Source organism: Eleutherodactylus coqui, chromosome 7 (genome assembly GCF_035609145.1).
Source record: "Eleutherodactylus coqui strain aEleCoq1 chromosome 7, aEleCoq1.hap1, whole genome shotgun sequence".
Classification (NCBI taxonomy): domain Eukaryota; kingdom Metazoa; phylum Chordata; class Amphibia; order Anura; family Eleutherodactylidae; genus Eleutherodactylus; species Eleutherodactylus coqui.
This window is the reverse complement of record NC_089843.1, coordinates 79,806,647-79,824,416: the sequence shown is the minus strand read 5'-3', so window position 1 is coordinate 79,824,416 and position 17,770 is coordinate 79,806,647. Positions and strand designations below refer to the sequence as shown.

The window sequence follows — 17,770 nt, the reverse complement described above, 5'->3', positions numbered from 1 at the left end:
TGTCCTGTCCTATTTTTGAAACACTTCTTACATTGCAAAATTGTTTTTTACATCTGCCTAAAACTTTTGCACAGTACTGTATATTTTATTTCCATATAGCCCACAGATTGTACAGCCAACATATGACATTTTTGAATATCCATATCTATATATGCCCATTCTGCTAGAGTGCAGGAGTCAATAGGATAACTGAGTTGGATGCACACCACATAAAATAATTGAGTCTGTTTGCCAAACTTCGGCACTCGCCACCTCTTCTGAGTATGATAGCATGCTGTACTCAGCAATGCATCTGCGGACTGCTGCTTGGCACTCCTAGCGCTGACATGTAGCTGAACATGCTACAATGGAGTCTCCACCTTCCCCAGAGATTCACTTGCTAAAATAACTCGAACAACAGATACCAGCTGGCTGGTCTGGACACTAACACACATGCATGATCTGCTAGGTTGCCGACTAAGGGCTGCTACCCACTAGCGTTTTTTTTAATGCTGTGATATCTCTGCGTTTTTTTAATGCAAATGTCAATGGGACTTTCTTATGTTAAATTCACATCGCACAAAAATCGCAAGTTTGTGCTTTGCAATTTTAACATTAGAAAGTCCCATTGACATTTGCATTAGTCAGACCTCATCTGCAATACTGTGTCCAGTTCTGGGCACCCCACTTAAAAAAATATATAGACAAACTAGAGCAAGTTCAGAGAAGAGTTACCAAGATGGTGAGCGTTATGCAAATCATGTCCTATGAGGACCGGTTAAAGGATCTGGGAATGTTTAGCTCACAGAAAAGAAGGCTGAGAGGAGACTTAATAGCTGTTTACAAATATCTGAAGGGCTGTCACAGTGCAGAGGGATCAGCCCTATTCTCATCTGCTCAAGGAAAGACTAGAAGCAATGGGATGAAACTGAAAGGGAGGAGACACAGATTAGATATTAGACAGTGAGGGTAATCAATGAGTGGAACAGGTTACCACAGGAGGTGGTGAGTTCTCCTTCAATGGAAGTGTTCAAACAAAGGCTGGAAAAATATGTGTCTGGGATGACTTAGTGAATCCTGCATTGAGCAGCGGGTTGGACCTGATGACCCTGGAGGTCCTTCCAACTCTGCCATTCTATGATTAAAAAACGCAGAGATATCGCAGCATTAAAGAAAACTCTAGTGGGTAGGAGCCCTTAGGGCTCACTCACATCGGTTTTTTTGGATGCGTATTATGTGAGTAATATGTAGTGCTAAATCCCACAGACTTGCATTTTTCAAACGCATTAAACGAATCACAGCATGTCCAATTTTGGACCAAAATACCCCATGCAAGTCTATGGGAGTGGTAAAAATACATATGATATGCATATTCACTGCCTATTTATGCAGGAAGGAAGAAGCAATTCCTGACTTTTTCTTCCTTGCGTTTGTGAATATGTAGTGATCAATACATATTTACGCGCGCAAAAAAGCCAAAATATGCAGGAAATACGAGTATTTTGGTTGTGTAAATACGCTGCATATTTATTCTATGATACTGACCCATAGAGTAAAGTTATCATGTCATTTTTCCTGCAGCGTGTACACCATGAAAACAAGACGCACACCCAATGATGGCAGAATAGCATATTTTTTTATATTAAGCCACTCAAAAATGTTAACAATTTTTCCAGTAAATTATGTGGTACATTAAATGGTACTATTGAAAAATACAAAAATGCAAAAAAACAAACCCCTCATATAAATGGAAAAGTAAAAAAGTTATGACTTTTTGGAAGTCGGGTTAACTGATAATTCTTCTTGACTAAGAACCTGTTTTCTGGCCTCTCTGTTCTGCATCCATTATAGTACGCTAAGCACAGTTATGGGGAAATACAAATCATGCTGAATGGATCCACACCAGGAGGCGGCTACCCAGTGCCCAGGTGAGACGTACCCTATTAGGCTATATTTATAAAAAGCAACTAAATTACCAAGAATTAGACCCAACATCATCCATATCTGTGACTCACCCCAGTAAATATACTTATTAAGGTAGTGTAACCCTTTCCAATCCACTGTCTGACGTCTGAAGACCTTCTGATTGAAGGCTGTACAGCTCTGATGTCGGAAGACGTGTGGCAGGGTATTCTTACTGTAGATTACTGGCCTCTCTGTTGTCGTGGCCTCTCCAGCAAGTCCCATATTGCAGTACTGGCTCTAACCAGCAGATGGCGCCATTGTAAAATGGGAGAAAGAAAAAGCCCCCTTGGAAACCCTGAATCCAAAATTGGATTGCAAAGGGTTAAATGATTATTTGTAGTTGTTATGTTTAGTAACACAAATGGACATATGTTGACACAATGGACGGTCCAGTAGGTGTGTATGTAGTGCACAATGTCATCTCACACTTACTGGCTGAGAACCTATTCAAGATGGAGCAATAATTACTCCAAGCAATTAATGGTGTTTTCCAAGATTTTAATATCGATGGTCTATCCTTTCATATTAAATAGCCCATCGATATTTAAATGATGGGGATCAGGACCTGCTCTCTAGGACCCCTGATGTTCAGTTTGCTCCATTCAAATGAATGGGAAGAGCAACAGGACTGTGAACAGCTCTTATAATATATGGATGAGTAGCCATATGCAGTGCCGAAGCTATAGAGATTGCAAGGGTCACATTCGTGACCCAGCCCCTAAGCCATTGGGGCCCACAGGCCCCCCTCACCATACCAAGAAACTTGCATGAGTTGCACTTTAATATTACCCTCCCACAGCCTTCCGATTAATTGTGTCTGGCAATTGGCGGTGCAGAGTAGGATGGAAGACTTAGCATCATCAGCGGAAGCACCACTTAGCAGTGTAGAGCTCCCTTGCTAAGTGTCTGTCCCCGACACCCTGCTGCCTACCAATATAATGCCTGTATATTTGTAAGATATTGTATGTGCATGCTCCTACTGTGCTGGGGGCCTTAAAGGGGTATTCCCATGCCATCTTTTCATGACTAATGGAGCTCAGATCATATAGATCAAACATTAATGGCCTATTCTAAGGTCTATACTACAAAGTAGTTTTTGAAGGAAGTCTAGGATGTTTATCGAAAAAAGTAGCCATATTTTTCTAATCCCAGACAATCCCCACCAAAATCATTTATCAATTGTGCACTGGATAGGTTATAAATGTATGATTGCTGAGGGGTTGACACCTAGGTCCTCCAGGGATCACCAGAATGATGCATCCCAAGTTCCCTGAGCGAATGGAGCAGCGGTATGCATGTGTTACTATTGCCTTCTATGGGGCTGATGGAGATAGAATGGAATGTCAGTGTCACACATTTTGTGTCCCAGTCGGCAACTTTCTCTGCTAAGCTAATCCACCACAGCGACAGTTCCCTTGCTGAAACCTAGCCTTGTTGTGTATTTCTCAAGTTACCTAGTTCTTGGCTCCTAGTCCTCACCCCGGCCCTGTTACTGATTGCACTTTCTATAAAAGCCCAGCCTTGCCACTCCTTCAGTGCGTGGTTATTGTGTTCCACCACTGTGATCAAGCCCCTTTCTTCCGTCTCTTCCATTGTACTGCATACCGATACCTACTGCTGCTGATCTTTGGCTTCCATGGACTACACTTCCATCTCATCCATTTGTACTGCATACCGTGATTACCCGATAATGACTCCCGGCTATTCTGACTACTCTTGAGAGACTAGCTCGGCTACAACACCTGCGGCTCTAATCCAGCATTGGTAAGATGCGAAAGTCGGTCACGTGTGCACTATAGCTCCATTCACTCAGGGAACTCGGAATGCACCATTCTCGTGATCCCTGTGGGTCCTAGAGGTCAAACACATATTACCTATCCTGTGGATAGATGACTTTTGTGGGATTGTTAAGGACCGTTACACATGACCGGTCACATTAACCTTTCAAGCCTTGGGTTCCAAATTAGTTTGTACCTGGATGCATCAGGGAGGCCAAAAACTATATGATTTATAGTAATTAGCTCCCACAGATACGTAGAGATGAGCCGCGGCAAGTATACAGCCCACTCTGCTTAAGGCGCGTACACTGAACGTTTATTGACTGAGTATAGTTCTAATACAGGAAAGGAATACGTCATTAGTCATGGGGTTAATCTTATTGGGTTAGAAAAACATCAAGAATTGTGCTTTGTTAAAACAATCAGCGCAGTGAGAATAAATCTGTTATGTTCTCAAGCGTCTGTTTCTCTTCAGCGTTATCTGGTCCTCCCTGGTCCTCCCTTGTATTCATTTTGTTATTCAGGTGGTTGTAGCACAGTCAGTTCCTTTGTCCGAGTCTCTCTGGAGGTTGTGGGAGGCCTTTTTCTGATAACAACTGTGTCCAAACTTGGTTCTCATGAAAAAGAACAGAGAGACACATCATTAGACATTGTACCGAATATACTGCTCTAAAGCTATTTCTGCTTGAATTATTGTTTCACTACACACAAGCTTATTTACATCTTATAATGCTCCATTTTGTATCTAGCGGCCATTTTGAGACAGATTCTTTCATGTTATGAGCCTGTACTTTCTCAGGATAACCCCTTTAAAGACTTAATATATATTTGTATATTTTTTTTTAACTTTATGATATAATTGTACAAGTAGAATTTATGATAACATGTTCTTTCTACCCTATGAAGTTTTTTAAGTGACTTTGAAATTCCAAATTTCCAAAGAGACAAAGTTTCCAGCATTAACATCTGGGTGATGGATGAGATTGATGGAGCGAATGTGTAAGTATCAATCAATCCTCAAGGCTGTCAAGAGTTTACAATATTATTCTTAGAGAGCTTCTACACTTTGGACAATCCCTATTTCTTAGAAGGTTTTTCTAGTAATAGACTTCTCACAGGATATCCCACTTCTAAACTACAGCCCTCTGTAATATTAGCTTTCTCTGCTCTGATCTCCTCCGCCATAGCCTTTAATGACCAGAATTATTCTGCTCTGTGTATAGTAATAGAGCTCTATATATGTATACCTTGCACATTGTTTTCTGTGCTGGCAACCTCCAATTAGGGACCCCTCTTATTAGCCAGAGTGGAGGACTGCTAAAAACTTCACGAGGTCATGTGTCTTATACTACTCATGCTGCACAGGAAAAAGAGTTAAACTTTCTCCACATCTGTCTGTGATAACAGTTTAACAACCACTTTTATTAGGGACGATTCACACAGGATACAATATTCCATAACAGTGTTGCAGAATATGCCCTCCTGCGGAATATTCAACATCAAAATCTTCAATGCTAACTTGTGGATTTTGGTGCAGAAATGAAAATAGTGGAATCCTGACGTCAATTCCACATCAAAGCCCCCAGTTAGCAGTGTGGATTTTGGTGCTGAATTCAAGGACGGCATATTCGGCAACGCTGTTGAGGAATATTCCATACCGTTTGAGAGGTCCCTTACTGTAATGTAGGGAAACATTTAACCCATATATGGGTTTCTTTAAAATGATACTCTGAGAAAAAGCTAAATATCCAGCTATTGCCTGGAGTACACATATCTGTCCTACCCCAAAGTCTTAGGGTGGGTTTACATGAGACTATTGTTTGCATAACCATTGGGAACAGTCACTGCAGAGAGTTGTTAGCATATGAACGACTGTTGTTTGTGTTCTTTTACATATAGCAATTGTAGTTTACTTGTTAATTTTCAATAATAATAGTATTATTCCATGTCCCTTATTTGCATATTACCCAGAGGAGCATGAATGGCCTTTTGAATCTCCTGACTCACTGTCTAGGTGTTCTCCCTAAGGAGAAAAGATAGCGTTTCTGACCCCCGTCCCAGGCCTCTCACTAGCAGAGCCAGACTCCTACTGTACACTGATTAAGGGCAAATACCCTGAAACAGCTGTCTGTACATGGAGCTTTGCTTTGCTATTAATTCCCCGTCATTGTTACAAGGCTTGTATAAAGAGTCTGACTTTGGCCTTAAGGAATGCTGCCTTCCAATAGGTGGCACTGTGGAGGTTTTATTCCATCTCCCTTATTTGTTAGTTTTCACAGACGCTGAAATGGATCATCTTAATCCACCACCCAGCCTGTGCCCTCCCCTCCACATACAAAATCAGGCTGAGTGCCCCTTTAACTCAAACCTCTCATTCCCGCCTCCAAGATTTCTCCAGAGCAGCACCAGTCCTCTGGAACGCACTACCCAAAACTATCCAAGCAATCACTGACCCACCAAACTTCAGGCATGCTCTAAAAACACACCTCTACAGGGAGGCATACCACATCTCTTAAACCAAACCCCTCTGTACCCCGCCTGATAACATGCTCCGTGTTCTACCAAGTGCAATCCCCGCCAGCTGTAATTAACCGCCCCCTGCAGTCATACTGATTCTGCCACTATACGGCCTGACCATTGTCTGTGTGTATAGCATCCCACACTCTCCACCTCACCATACCGTGCACATCTCCAGCCCCTTTACCTTCTGTATCACCCTAATATATGTAGTTTGTAATCTCGTTGGAGCAGGACCCTCACCCCTACTGTCTCCAGCAATTGATTACTACATGTAACAGTGTTTTTTGTATTTTTGTACTTTTGTCTTTCTGTATCCCCCAGTTTTTGTAAGTGCTGCGGAATATGTTGGCGTTATATAAATAAAGATTAATATTATTAAATGCATCCCCCCTCTAAATTGGTAGTTAGTCCTTAAAAGACAAATGATTGCCTGTTTATGCCATATAGTAATTAATCAACCAGTGACTATTATTTAGGTGCTCAGCAGTACTAAAACAAGAGGGTTATAGGATACTCACTTTAGATACCAGGCAACCAAAAGGGTTAAATGTAAAAACAGATTTATTATATTTGTATTAGGGCTCTTTAAAAATTGAGAATTAATAAATAATGTATCACATACTTCAAGAGAAACAATATATGAAGTCTGATAAATTTCATCATATATAACCTTAATCTAACCTGCATGCGATTATATTGCGCTTATAGTGCGACAAATATAAAATCAGCAGAAACTAAGTGTCTATTTATGAACTAAGATATAGAGATGGTTTCAGAGAAGATTCTGAGAATTTTCACTTCCATGCGATTGTAATGCGATTATATTGCGGTTATAGTGCGACAAACATAAAATCAGCAGAAAATAAGTGTCTATTTATCAACTAAGATATGGAGATGGTTTCAGAGAAGATTCTGAGAATTTTCACTTTCTTGCGATTTCTATGCGATTGTAATGCGATTATATTGCGGCAAGCAGCAAACTAAATAAAAAACAAAGGTCTATTAATAAATGGAGACATGGAGATTGTTGCAAGGAAAATTCTGAGGATTTCTATTACATTTAACCCTTATGCGTTTTTCTATGCGATTACAATGTGATTATATTGCGATAAGCAGAAATCCAAAAAATCAAATAATTAATGGATTTTTCAGATAACAGTTGGTTGTAAGAAAATCATAGTGATCAAACAATGTGAGTGTAAGAACCACACTTATGTATTATGAAAGTTTTAATATGAAAAATACAGTGAAATCTTGTGAGATGGTTTTAGGTATAAACTATTGATGAATATATACTATATCATATAGGATTTTTGGTGCAGAATGATAATATATTAATGGAAGATTTATAAATGCCGCAAGGGTCTTATGACTGATATATAATGATCTATATAGATCAATTATCTAGTAAGGGTTAAGTAACATGTTCTGAGGGAAGAGAACTAGTAACGAACCAAATGTGATGAAGGAGTTAATGAATCAGGTAGTTTGTAATCAGAGATAATTGTTTTTAACCTATAGATCAGGAAGTTATACAACATAGATTGAGGTGAACAAGGCATTGCGCTGAAACGCGTTCTTGTTTGTATCATGTACCTGATTGTACGAGCATAAGGAAAGAATAAAGCAAAGAAAAATCATCTGATGTGTCCGTATTCCCATGTATCCACTATTATTTAGGTGAGCAGAATTCTCCCTTGCCACTCCATTGTCAGGCGTGTTTCTTGAAACAACTGTTGTTTATATTCACATGATTAAGCCGTTATTCGATGGATATATCTGTTCTGTGTAAAGACGCCTATACTTATGTGGTCCATTCTGATCGGACGTTCCAAGCACAGATTAAAGTGAGTCACTCCGCACACTTGTTCCCGGCCATGGCATGACAACCGCTGCCTGGGAATGTAGCTTTCAGAAGACACCCATGGATTACCCTGATTGCTGTGGACCACATAAGACTTTGGATCTGGGATGGGCAACCTGTATTCTGAACAATTGCTGTAACAAGCAGGCAGAACTTGCTAATTAGCAAATCTACCATATGCTTCATTCATTCATTTCAAGTGAAATGTAACTTAACAAAATGGACCCAACTTGGCCGATTGACATACCTTTGGGTGCCTTCACACGGCACAGAATATTCTGCAACAATGTTGTAAAATATACTCTTGCGAAATATCCAGCCCCAAATTTGCACTACTAACGTGCAGATTTTGATGCCTCATTGAAAATGGCAAAATTCTGCTGTCAATTCCACATCAATATTCACATTTGGTTGGGTAGAATTTTGTGAAAAATTCTGGGGCCGCAACATTATTGCTGAATATTCCATCCTGCGTGAAAGCACCCTAAGGGCTCTTTCCCACGAGTGTATATCGGCCGGCCGTTTTCACAGATGGCTAATATACACTGTTATCTGATGCATTGAATTCCAATGCATCAGATCACATGACAGTATTCCTGAGATGTAAAAGCGCCCGGCCGGGCTAATAAGGGCGTTTTTACGTCAGGCCCAAAAGATAGTCCTGGAACTATCTTTTGGGCCGGAATACATTGGCCGCTGCATAAGCTGCTATGAGAGCCCATGGCAGCAGACAGAGGTGGGAGGGAGCGTAGCAGCGTGGCTGCTAAACTCTCTCCCTCTGCTCTCCTTCCCCCTGTGCAGGCTCACCTCTGCTCTCCTCCCCGCTGGCTCTTTGCAATGGGAGGAGGCGGGACGGGACAGCGCTTAGCTCTGACTGCGCCCCCTCCCGTTATGAAGAATGAGCGGGGAGGAGAGCAGAGGTGAGCCTGCGATGGGGAGGGAGGAGCGACGGCATGGTAGTCTCGGCGTATATGCTGGGACCCATGCCGTCTGAACGGGCACCCAAACGCTTGACTTGTGCGTCCGTTCACCACTTTTATCTCTCCCAGCATGAAAATGGTGAATAAAGCCTTAGGCTAACTTCACAGGGGCGAGCGCGATATCGGGCCGTGAATCCATCCCGCATTTTCCGCTCCCCACTATGTGAATTACCCAAGAATGCTAGGTGTTTTTATACTAAACAGCCTCCCATCACTTCGGTGATGAAGCAATCTTCTTGCCATGGCTGACATTGCTTTCAATGGACACAGACTGAAGAAAGTTGCAACCAAGATTCTTGGGCCCAAATTTTGGATTGAATAGTACTGAATGCCTAGAAATAATCCAGGTTTAAAGATACAGCTATAGCGAACACCTTGCCTCCATGATGATGCTCTTTAGGCAGCGAAACATGTAGGTGTAACACCTCAATACACCTCCAGTTGGTCTGGCCAGAGGCCTTTTGTTGTCACAGTGACGCCACACTCTATTTGGACACTCCAGATGGTATGTCGCAGAAATAACGGAGATGAGTCCAGTATTTTAGTAAACTGAGAGTAAGCAATTTTATTAACCTTGGTATTGGTAAACAACAGGTTAACTTCATAACTTTCTGTGGAGGACTTTGTCTCAGGAGAACAAGGATGCAATACAAGATAGGCAAGATACAGTAAGATTGTTTTGATGATTCACTGGTTTGCAACGCTCTCTCTAATATTAACTGAAGATTGAATTATTAGCCAATTTTCCCCACTAATTAAGTTAGATAAACAGATTTGAATTTGCTTTAACTGAAGGTATATTTGTGAAGCAGAGAGACTAGTGACTATATGCAGATCGTGGCTTTGATTTCACCGGGTAGCTGTAACTCACTGTTTAATGAAGATGCACCCCTGAAAGGGTCTTCCAGAACTCTGCTGTAGAATCACAAGGGAGCATGTTGTCGCCACACTCGACCTTGGCTGAGGATAACTGGCTGAACACTCCTCCTTGCCAACTACGGAAACTGCAATCTTTCCTGGTGGAGTCTGCTAACTGCTCTGTGTCACTTCCTTTTATCACCTCTCTCACTACCCGCCCACTTGCATAGGGACTTTTATGCTTGTTTCCCGCCCTTGGGGCTCTGCACTAGTGAGATTAAACCTGACTGTCAGCCAATGAGTGGCCAGCTGACATCAGTGATGAGCTCTAGCTTAGAGCACAAGGGGAGAAACAGGGTCTCTCCCGCAATCGGCACCTTCTGTATACAGGGACGGCATACAGACAGGTAAGACAGGACCAGTGTGCTGCTAGTGTTCTGTATTCCCCGCTGGGCCACTACATTGGAGCTTTACTATTAGGAGTTATACAGCTAGTTTTTAGATATTAGTCTCTGATAGTCAATCAAAAAGTTTATCTCTACTAAGAATATAGGATTGGTCATCCTTCATATGAATCCATCCTTCATAGATTACCTTCATAGATTACTTCAGTTACCAAACTATTATATTATATAGGAGCAGTCTTGATACTGCCATGTTCATGGACTGACCTTTACAGACTGGGTTTTTAAATATAGGTGTTTGTTTGTCTACATTATAACAAAGGATTATATTTTATTTAGAATTAATACCAAAGGGTTCATTTTGATTATGGTAATTCAAATTCAGCACATTTTGGATCGGACCGCACAAAGACACCCCATCCATGTGCTGTCTGATGTACGGGATCCTACACATGCACATATGCTGTTTTTGTCCTAGAATTGAACAAGATTAGGACACATGGCGATCTTTTTTTTTTTTCTTTTTTACTATTTGGATTGTTTGACTAAAAAAAACCCATGTTCATACACCCATTCAAATGAGTGGGTGCTATTTTTGTTCGATTTGCAGTCGAAAATTGAATAAAATTTTGCCCGTGTGCATGTACTAAGGGCTCCTTCACATGGGCATATTTGTGTGCGTAAAATTTGTGCATGCAATATGCAGAGAATAGGACCCATTGATTTCAATTGGTTTGTTCACATTTCTGCATTTCATCCACACAAAAAATTGCAGCATGCTCTACTTTTCTGCGCACCAAAGGTCTCCATAGAAGTCAAAGGGAAGTGCGCAAATGAGCGCGCAATATTCAAGGACATGCGTAATACCGCTGGAAAATGAACACATCTGGAACTCAGATGAATTAGCCATTTCAAGTAATGCGTCTTTGTTTGCCTCGCACAAATGAAAAAGTAGAGTAAAATGCGCCGATATGCGCACAAAAAAGAATATCTTTTCCACATTCCACAAATGCGTTGTGTTGAGGCGCGCACAAATGCTCATACGCTTTTGTGAAGTTGTCTTTAGTCTTACTTTTTTCACTTACTTTCCCCTACTTGCTTGTTTTCAACTGCTGCCCCTCAGATTAAAAAACGGTTCAGATTAAAAACTGAAAAAACAAAGACTTGGGTAAGTTGATGCCCCCAAGTTGGGTCAACATTGCAAAAATTAAATTCTTTGGAGCAACTTCATAGAAGAGATAGAGAGAGAGATCATCTTGTCATAATCTTGTCATGATTAATGTTAGTGCAAATAAATCTATTTGCTATATGGTATGCTTCTGGGGTCCAAATTAGTTAGAAATATATTTGGGCCCGGAAATAATTTCCACAATCACACACACACACTGGATGAGATCAAAAGTTATCTATTTATTAATTGACAGGCAGCAGTTTTTATAGAGGCACATGCCCCAATTACAATAATTCAAATTTATTATAATTCATTTATCACCATTGGTTCATAAAACTAAAACACAAATATGAATATGCAAGATAACGAATTTAACATCTAAAATGCCAAACAAACACACGCTGATGCAGCGGAATCATACATGAATGGCTTCTCAAAACACGGGCACAGGAATGTATATTGATAAAAGTTTAGTATATATATTTAGAAACATGCATGAACAGCAAGGAATAAGTCATCTTGACATGCCGGTCAGTCTGGATGGTTCATAGCTATCGCCAGGTAGCTCTGGCCTCGGCTGTTCACTCAAGGCTTTTTGAGCAACTATGTAATATCAGCAATTTCTTATTTTAAAGAAAAATAAATATAAATGAAAGAGGCATACAATATGGCTACCCGATACACAATGGCTATGCTAAGGATAGAACATGGAGTCATATTAATTTAGCTAAGAATTAATATTCTGTGTATCTCCCCGTTTTACAGGGATTCTTGTGGCAAGAACAGCACTGCTATGTTAGAATCTTTCTTGTCGCGTCGCGGTTTTTCATACAAATGCTATGACAATTATCGGTAAGTAACAATACAGTGTTACAGTATTAATACAGCTCCATTATTAATCAAGAGGATGTGAATACTTTATGTGATATATAACAGTCAGACCTCCTTTCTGCTGAGTGTAGTCATGGTAATGTATAATAACTGGATTTGAACTGAATAGCCAATTATTCCTGGATGCTTCTGCACTGCTAAGTACATTATGTGTTTGCACATGCTGCGCTTTATTTTTAGTCTTCTGTATCATACAGCCTTAACGCCAACAATTTATAATGCACATACCATGGATGCTTTCTAAATTTACATAAAGACAAATTAAAGTAAAATGAGACCGAAAAGTAGTTGTTTTTTTAAAGCCCATTGATGAGCTCTTACAGAATTTTGCGATATGACACCAAGTATATAGTTTTTTAAATTTGGTCCCTAAAGCAACACTGTTATCATCTTTAAGTCTCCTAAATTAATGTTATGGGGTTTAAAGGTGATGGAACTGAGGGTCCGGGGAGCAGTGTTTTATACTCACCGGGAGTCCCATTCTAGCATTGTATGCCAATGAAGTTGGTGTGTGCCATCGGCTTGATTCCTTCATAGAGATGAATGGAAGATGCATGCACAGACAGAGTCAAGCTGCTAGCACACGGGGACACGGTGCTGGAACTGGGCGCCCGGTGAGTATGAAACACAGCTCTCCGGACTCTCCATTCCCTCACCTTAAGTCCCATAATGTAGTTTATGGGGCCCACAGGTGATGACAGTGTCCTTTTAAAGGAATATTCTAAACTTGAATGGCTACCTTTCTATTGAATTCTATCATGGGACCCCAGTACTTCCAATAAGTGAGGGTCTCGCACTTATATTTATGGCATAGCAATACCAGGGGGTGCCTAGGCTTCAATCAGACCCGGGTTCTGATCTTTTAGTGCCACCTAACAGATATGACATTGGGGGATTAGGAACTCCTAATATAATCTTCCTATTTTATGTACATACCATATATACTCGAGTATAAGCCTAGTTTTTTAGTACATTTTTTTGTGCTAAAAAAACCCGCCTCGGCTTATATTCGAGTCAGGTAAGGGTTAAAAAAAACAACTTTATACTCACCTCCCAGCTGGCGTCTGTGTTCCCCGCGGTGATGCAGCAAGCTGCTTGAATTCCTGTGTTCCCGGCGGCGATGCGGCAAGCAGCTTGAATTCTCCCTGCTCCCTGCTGCCATTCCCCAGCGTCCTCTCTGTTCTGTCATCCTCTGCCGTCAACACTGTGATTGGATCGAGCGCCAGCCAATCACAGCTGGCTCAATCATTCACAGCCAATCAATGAATGACATTCACCAATTGGCTGTGAATGATCGAGGCCCGGCTGTGATTGGCTTGCGCTCGATCCAATCACAGCGCATACTTACACAGTGCTGACGGCTGAAAATTTGAAAGTCGAGCAGGGAGAATTCTAAAGCAGCTTGCTGCTCAATCCAATGACAGCGCTTACTTACACAGCGCTGACAGAGCCGAGCAGAGAGGACAGCGGGGATGGCAACGGGGAGAATTCAAGCAGCTTGCCGCACAGACACCGGTTGGGTGGTGATTATGAAGGTTTTTTTTTTTTTAACCCAATATATACTCGAGTATAGCTCGGCATATACTCGAGTCAATAAGTTTGCCCATTTTTTTGTGGTGAAACTTATTGTCTCGGCTTATACTTGGGACGGCTAATACTCGAGTATATACGGTATGTAAATTTTAGAGGTAATTTCATTGAAAGTATTCAGGGGACATTTAGGCTCCATATAGATGTGTCGGTGGCTGCATTCTAACCTATAGATTCTGTATTACAACGCAGCAGTGATAACCACTGTGCCACTGATGTTATAGTCTGTGTTCTTGGAACTGGATAGGAGTTGTATTTTATGACTGGCAGGAGATTTGCTACAGCTTCTTATAGCTTGTGCCAATTGTGTCTTAGTTGAAAATTTGAGGTTCGTATGATTCCCTCCACAATTTTTGTAAGACTCTGTATCATAGATGGGTTAGCCATAAAGTAATTAATTTTTTTTATCACCTGAGTATTTTTAAATTTAATTATTAGTGTAGCTTTTATAGGTGATCAGCTCAAATTTTTCTACAAAACAACAATGAAAAAAGCAATGTAGTGATCTTACCAGCACATTATTGTAACGACTGTCCATCTCCCCCACAGACCAGTCCGGATTCTGCAGTGTGTGGACTTTCCTGATAACCCAAAATGTAGTTCAAATAGTGGAAGTGGATTTACATTATCATGGATCACAATGATTCCTGTTTGGTTTGCAATGATCATGAACTGTGGAAATACACATTAACTGAATAACCCAGATGTCTTCTCTCCATTAATACTGTCTTTTCTGATTATATGATGTATTGTCTAGAGATAAGCGAACGTGCTCGTTTAGAGCAATTACTCGAGCGAGTATCGCTTTTTTCAAGTAACTGGCTAATCGGGCGAAAAGATTCGGGGCTCTCTCTCCAAACACTAAAAATATAAAAAATGTTAAAAAATAGACTTTTTACTGTATGTCTTATTGGAAATATTTCATTAGGTAATCTTAAAAATAGCAAAAAGGAAAAAATGGTCTAGCAATGGGATACCATTCTCTATCAAGTAAAAATTAAAATATACAGGTGGCTACTGATCAATGGGAGGTCTTGTGTCGGAGTACAAATGGAGGAGGTGGCAGCATTGTCAGAAGGGAAGCCAGAAGTGTGATGTCCCCACGGATGAAAGGGGTTTTTGTGCTCGCATCACTTCGTAGGATCATAGAGTGTTTCCCATTGTTTTCAATGGGTAAACCTTGCATCGCATCACACTCACATGCACCTCGTACGTCGTACAATGCTGTGATGGCTCTATTAAAAAACACTTGGCGATGAGAGGTGTTCCAAGGGAACACCCAAAGATGGGACATGACACGATATTTTCGTGCAAGGCAGGGGAAAAAAAACAATCGCCCACGTGTATGAACCCATTCATAAGAATGGGGTTCATATTTGTGCACGATTTGTACGCCTTGCAATGCAAAAATCTTGCACGATTTTCACGGCCGAGAGACAGCGGCCTAAGGGGCTGTACATAGATTTTCACATAGCCCAGGAAATGCATCATGTTTAGAAAGCTTACGCCAACGGTCTAGATCATGTCTGTAAATTAGCACTGTTTAGGTATGGGTACGGGTACAGATGGAGGGGGGGGGCAGCTGAACCTTTGCACCCGGGTCTCAGAGCCTTTAGCTACACCCCTGTCACTGGCGTAACTATAGAGGATGCGGTTGCACCTGGGCCTAGGAGCTTTAGGGGGCCCATAAGTCCTCTCTTCTCCATATAGGGAGCCTAGTACTATGAATAAAGCAATATAGTTGGTGGCTCTGTTATAGGTTTTGCACTGGAGCCCAGGAGCTTTAAGTTACTCCTCTGCGTTAAGGGGGAAGTTGGGGGGCCCCAAGATAAACTTTTTCACCCGGGCCCATGAGCCTTCAGCTATGCCCCTGTTCTACAATCATGACTTCTTCCAAAGTCTACAAAAACCCAAACACCACCTGTCATCAAGGATGAGTTCCTCCTTATCAGCTCACTAGCAAAACAGGTTATTTTAGCTGCATGGCACAGAAACAACAACAGACTCCCATTACAAATCACCACTGGGCCACCATTGGGATCTGTTGTGCAAATGTGAACAGAGTTTTACTAGCAACATTATATTTTGTTACATTGCTAATTAAATATGGTGTAGTCATAACAGAATGTAGTAGTAGTATAGTAGCCTTCAGCATTACGGCTCATTACTGTAGGGCCCTTTTTGTTTCTGTATTCACTGACATTGCTGAGACGAGGGTAGCTAAGAAGAAAACTTCGATTCATTGGAAAAGTGGTCAGTAAAAACTCCTATTCTACCAACCACACATTAAAGAAAAGTAATGAGGATAAAAAATCCAAACTTCAGCTTTATCTCCAGTAAGACTGGGAATTCATTGCCACGGGGCTGCAGAATTCTCTGGCCTTACTTAATGAATAGCAAGATATTTGGTATTCTTGGCATGTACAGTGAAAGTAATGTCTGTAGCAATGGGCACACAGAATGCTAATCATCTACATGGAGTACAAGGATATGAGTGACAATCTGCAGACTTTTCATTTACATTTGACAAACAAGCAAAGAGTGCGAGAAAATCAAAAAGTTCTGCTATACTTCAGAAGTGCTACATGACAGTAATGCCGCCTAATAATCTATAGCAGAGGTCACAACCTCCTGACCCTGGTGAGCCACATTCAACTTTGAGTGATGTTCCAGACCTGCATTCAACTCAAAAATGGAGAAGAGCATTTTTTAAATTGGTTTTCCAAGCATTTACTAGAAACTCCTTCCCGCTATAGGATGTAAGTTTATGTCCTAGATTCGAAGGTGTTTCTGCAAATGGACGTAAACTTACATACTAGATGGCACAGGCTTAGAAGCTGAGCCAACACCATTCTCAGCAGTTGTTGGCTACGGCTGACAACCAGCCTCCAACTGCAACAGTGGAGATTGGTGAGAACACCAACCCCTCTGTTAACCCCTTACATGCCACGATCAATGTTGATCGCGGCATGTAGAGGGATCACAGAGGGAGGGCGCTCCCTCTATGATGTCATGGACCCGCTGTGTTATAATCGTGGAGGGCTGATGGGTCTGCCATGGCCTATGATAGCTAATAATAATGATTAATAGTACATTGCAACACAGAAGTACTGCAATGCATTATAGCGATCAAAGCTTCACAAGTTTAAGTCGCCTATAGGGACATTAAAAAGTTTTTAAAAAACAAAATAGTAAAAAAAAAAAACGAGTAATAGTAAGAAAACTTTTTTCCATACTTTCCTCTCTTTGTTTCTAAAAAAAACCCATTAAACCAACATATTAGGTATCATCACATCAGTAAAGACCTGTGTAATAAATTGAACATGCCATTTATCCTGCATAGCAAAAACCGTAAGATACAAAAAAAAGTGGAACCAAAATGTTTATTTTGTTTATTTTGCTTCCAAAAAAACATAATAAAAGTGACCACAAAAGCCCTAGGTATCCCAAAATGGCATTAATAAAAACTACAGCTCATTATGCAAAAAAACAAGCCCTCACAGATCTCCGGCCATGGAAAAATAAAAAAGTTATGGGACTTAAAATGCATTAAAAAAAGGTTTTATTGGGCAAAAGTAGAAAAACCTAAAGAAAAATCTATAATTTTGGTAGTGTCGTAATCATACCAACCTGTGAAAATTATTTATTATATCATTTATGCTGTATGATTAATGCTTGCAAAAAAACATGAAATAAAATAATGACAGACCGTTTTTTCAAAAAATGTAATAGACCTTATACAATACATAATATGTCACCAGTAAAAACTA

At 40.7% G+C, this 17,770-nt stretch overlaps 1 protein-coding gene across 1 annotated transcript in view; it reads left to right on the top strand.

The window, feature by feature from the left end:
- The window catches only part of LOC136572568 (ADP-ribosyl cyclase/cyclic ADP-ribose hydrolase 2-like), a 31,247-nt gene extending 16,544 nt beyond the window's left edge, over positions 1 to 14,703 (top strand). The window contains exons 6-9 of the mRNA XM_066573259.1: positions 1,831 to 1,907; positions 4,629 to 4,721; positions 12,285 to 12,371; positions 14,550 to 14,703. Of these exons, the coding sequence (XP_066429356.1) occupies positions 1,831 to 1,907; positions 4,629 to 4,721; positions 12,285 to 12,371; positions 14,550 to 14,691 (399 nt within the window). The 3' untranslated portion in view covers positions 14,692 to 14,703. The remainder of the gene's footprint in view (positions 1 to 1,830; positions 1,908 to 4,628; positions 4,722 to 12,284; positions 12,372 to 14,549) is intronic.
- Positions 14,704 to 17,770: the final 3,067 nt, after the last annotated feature.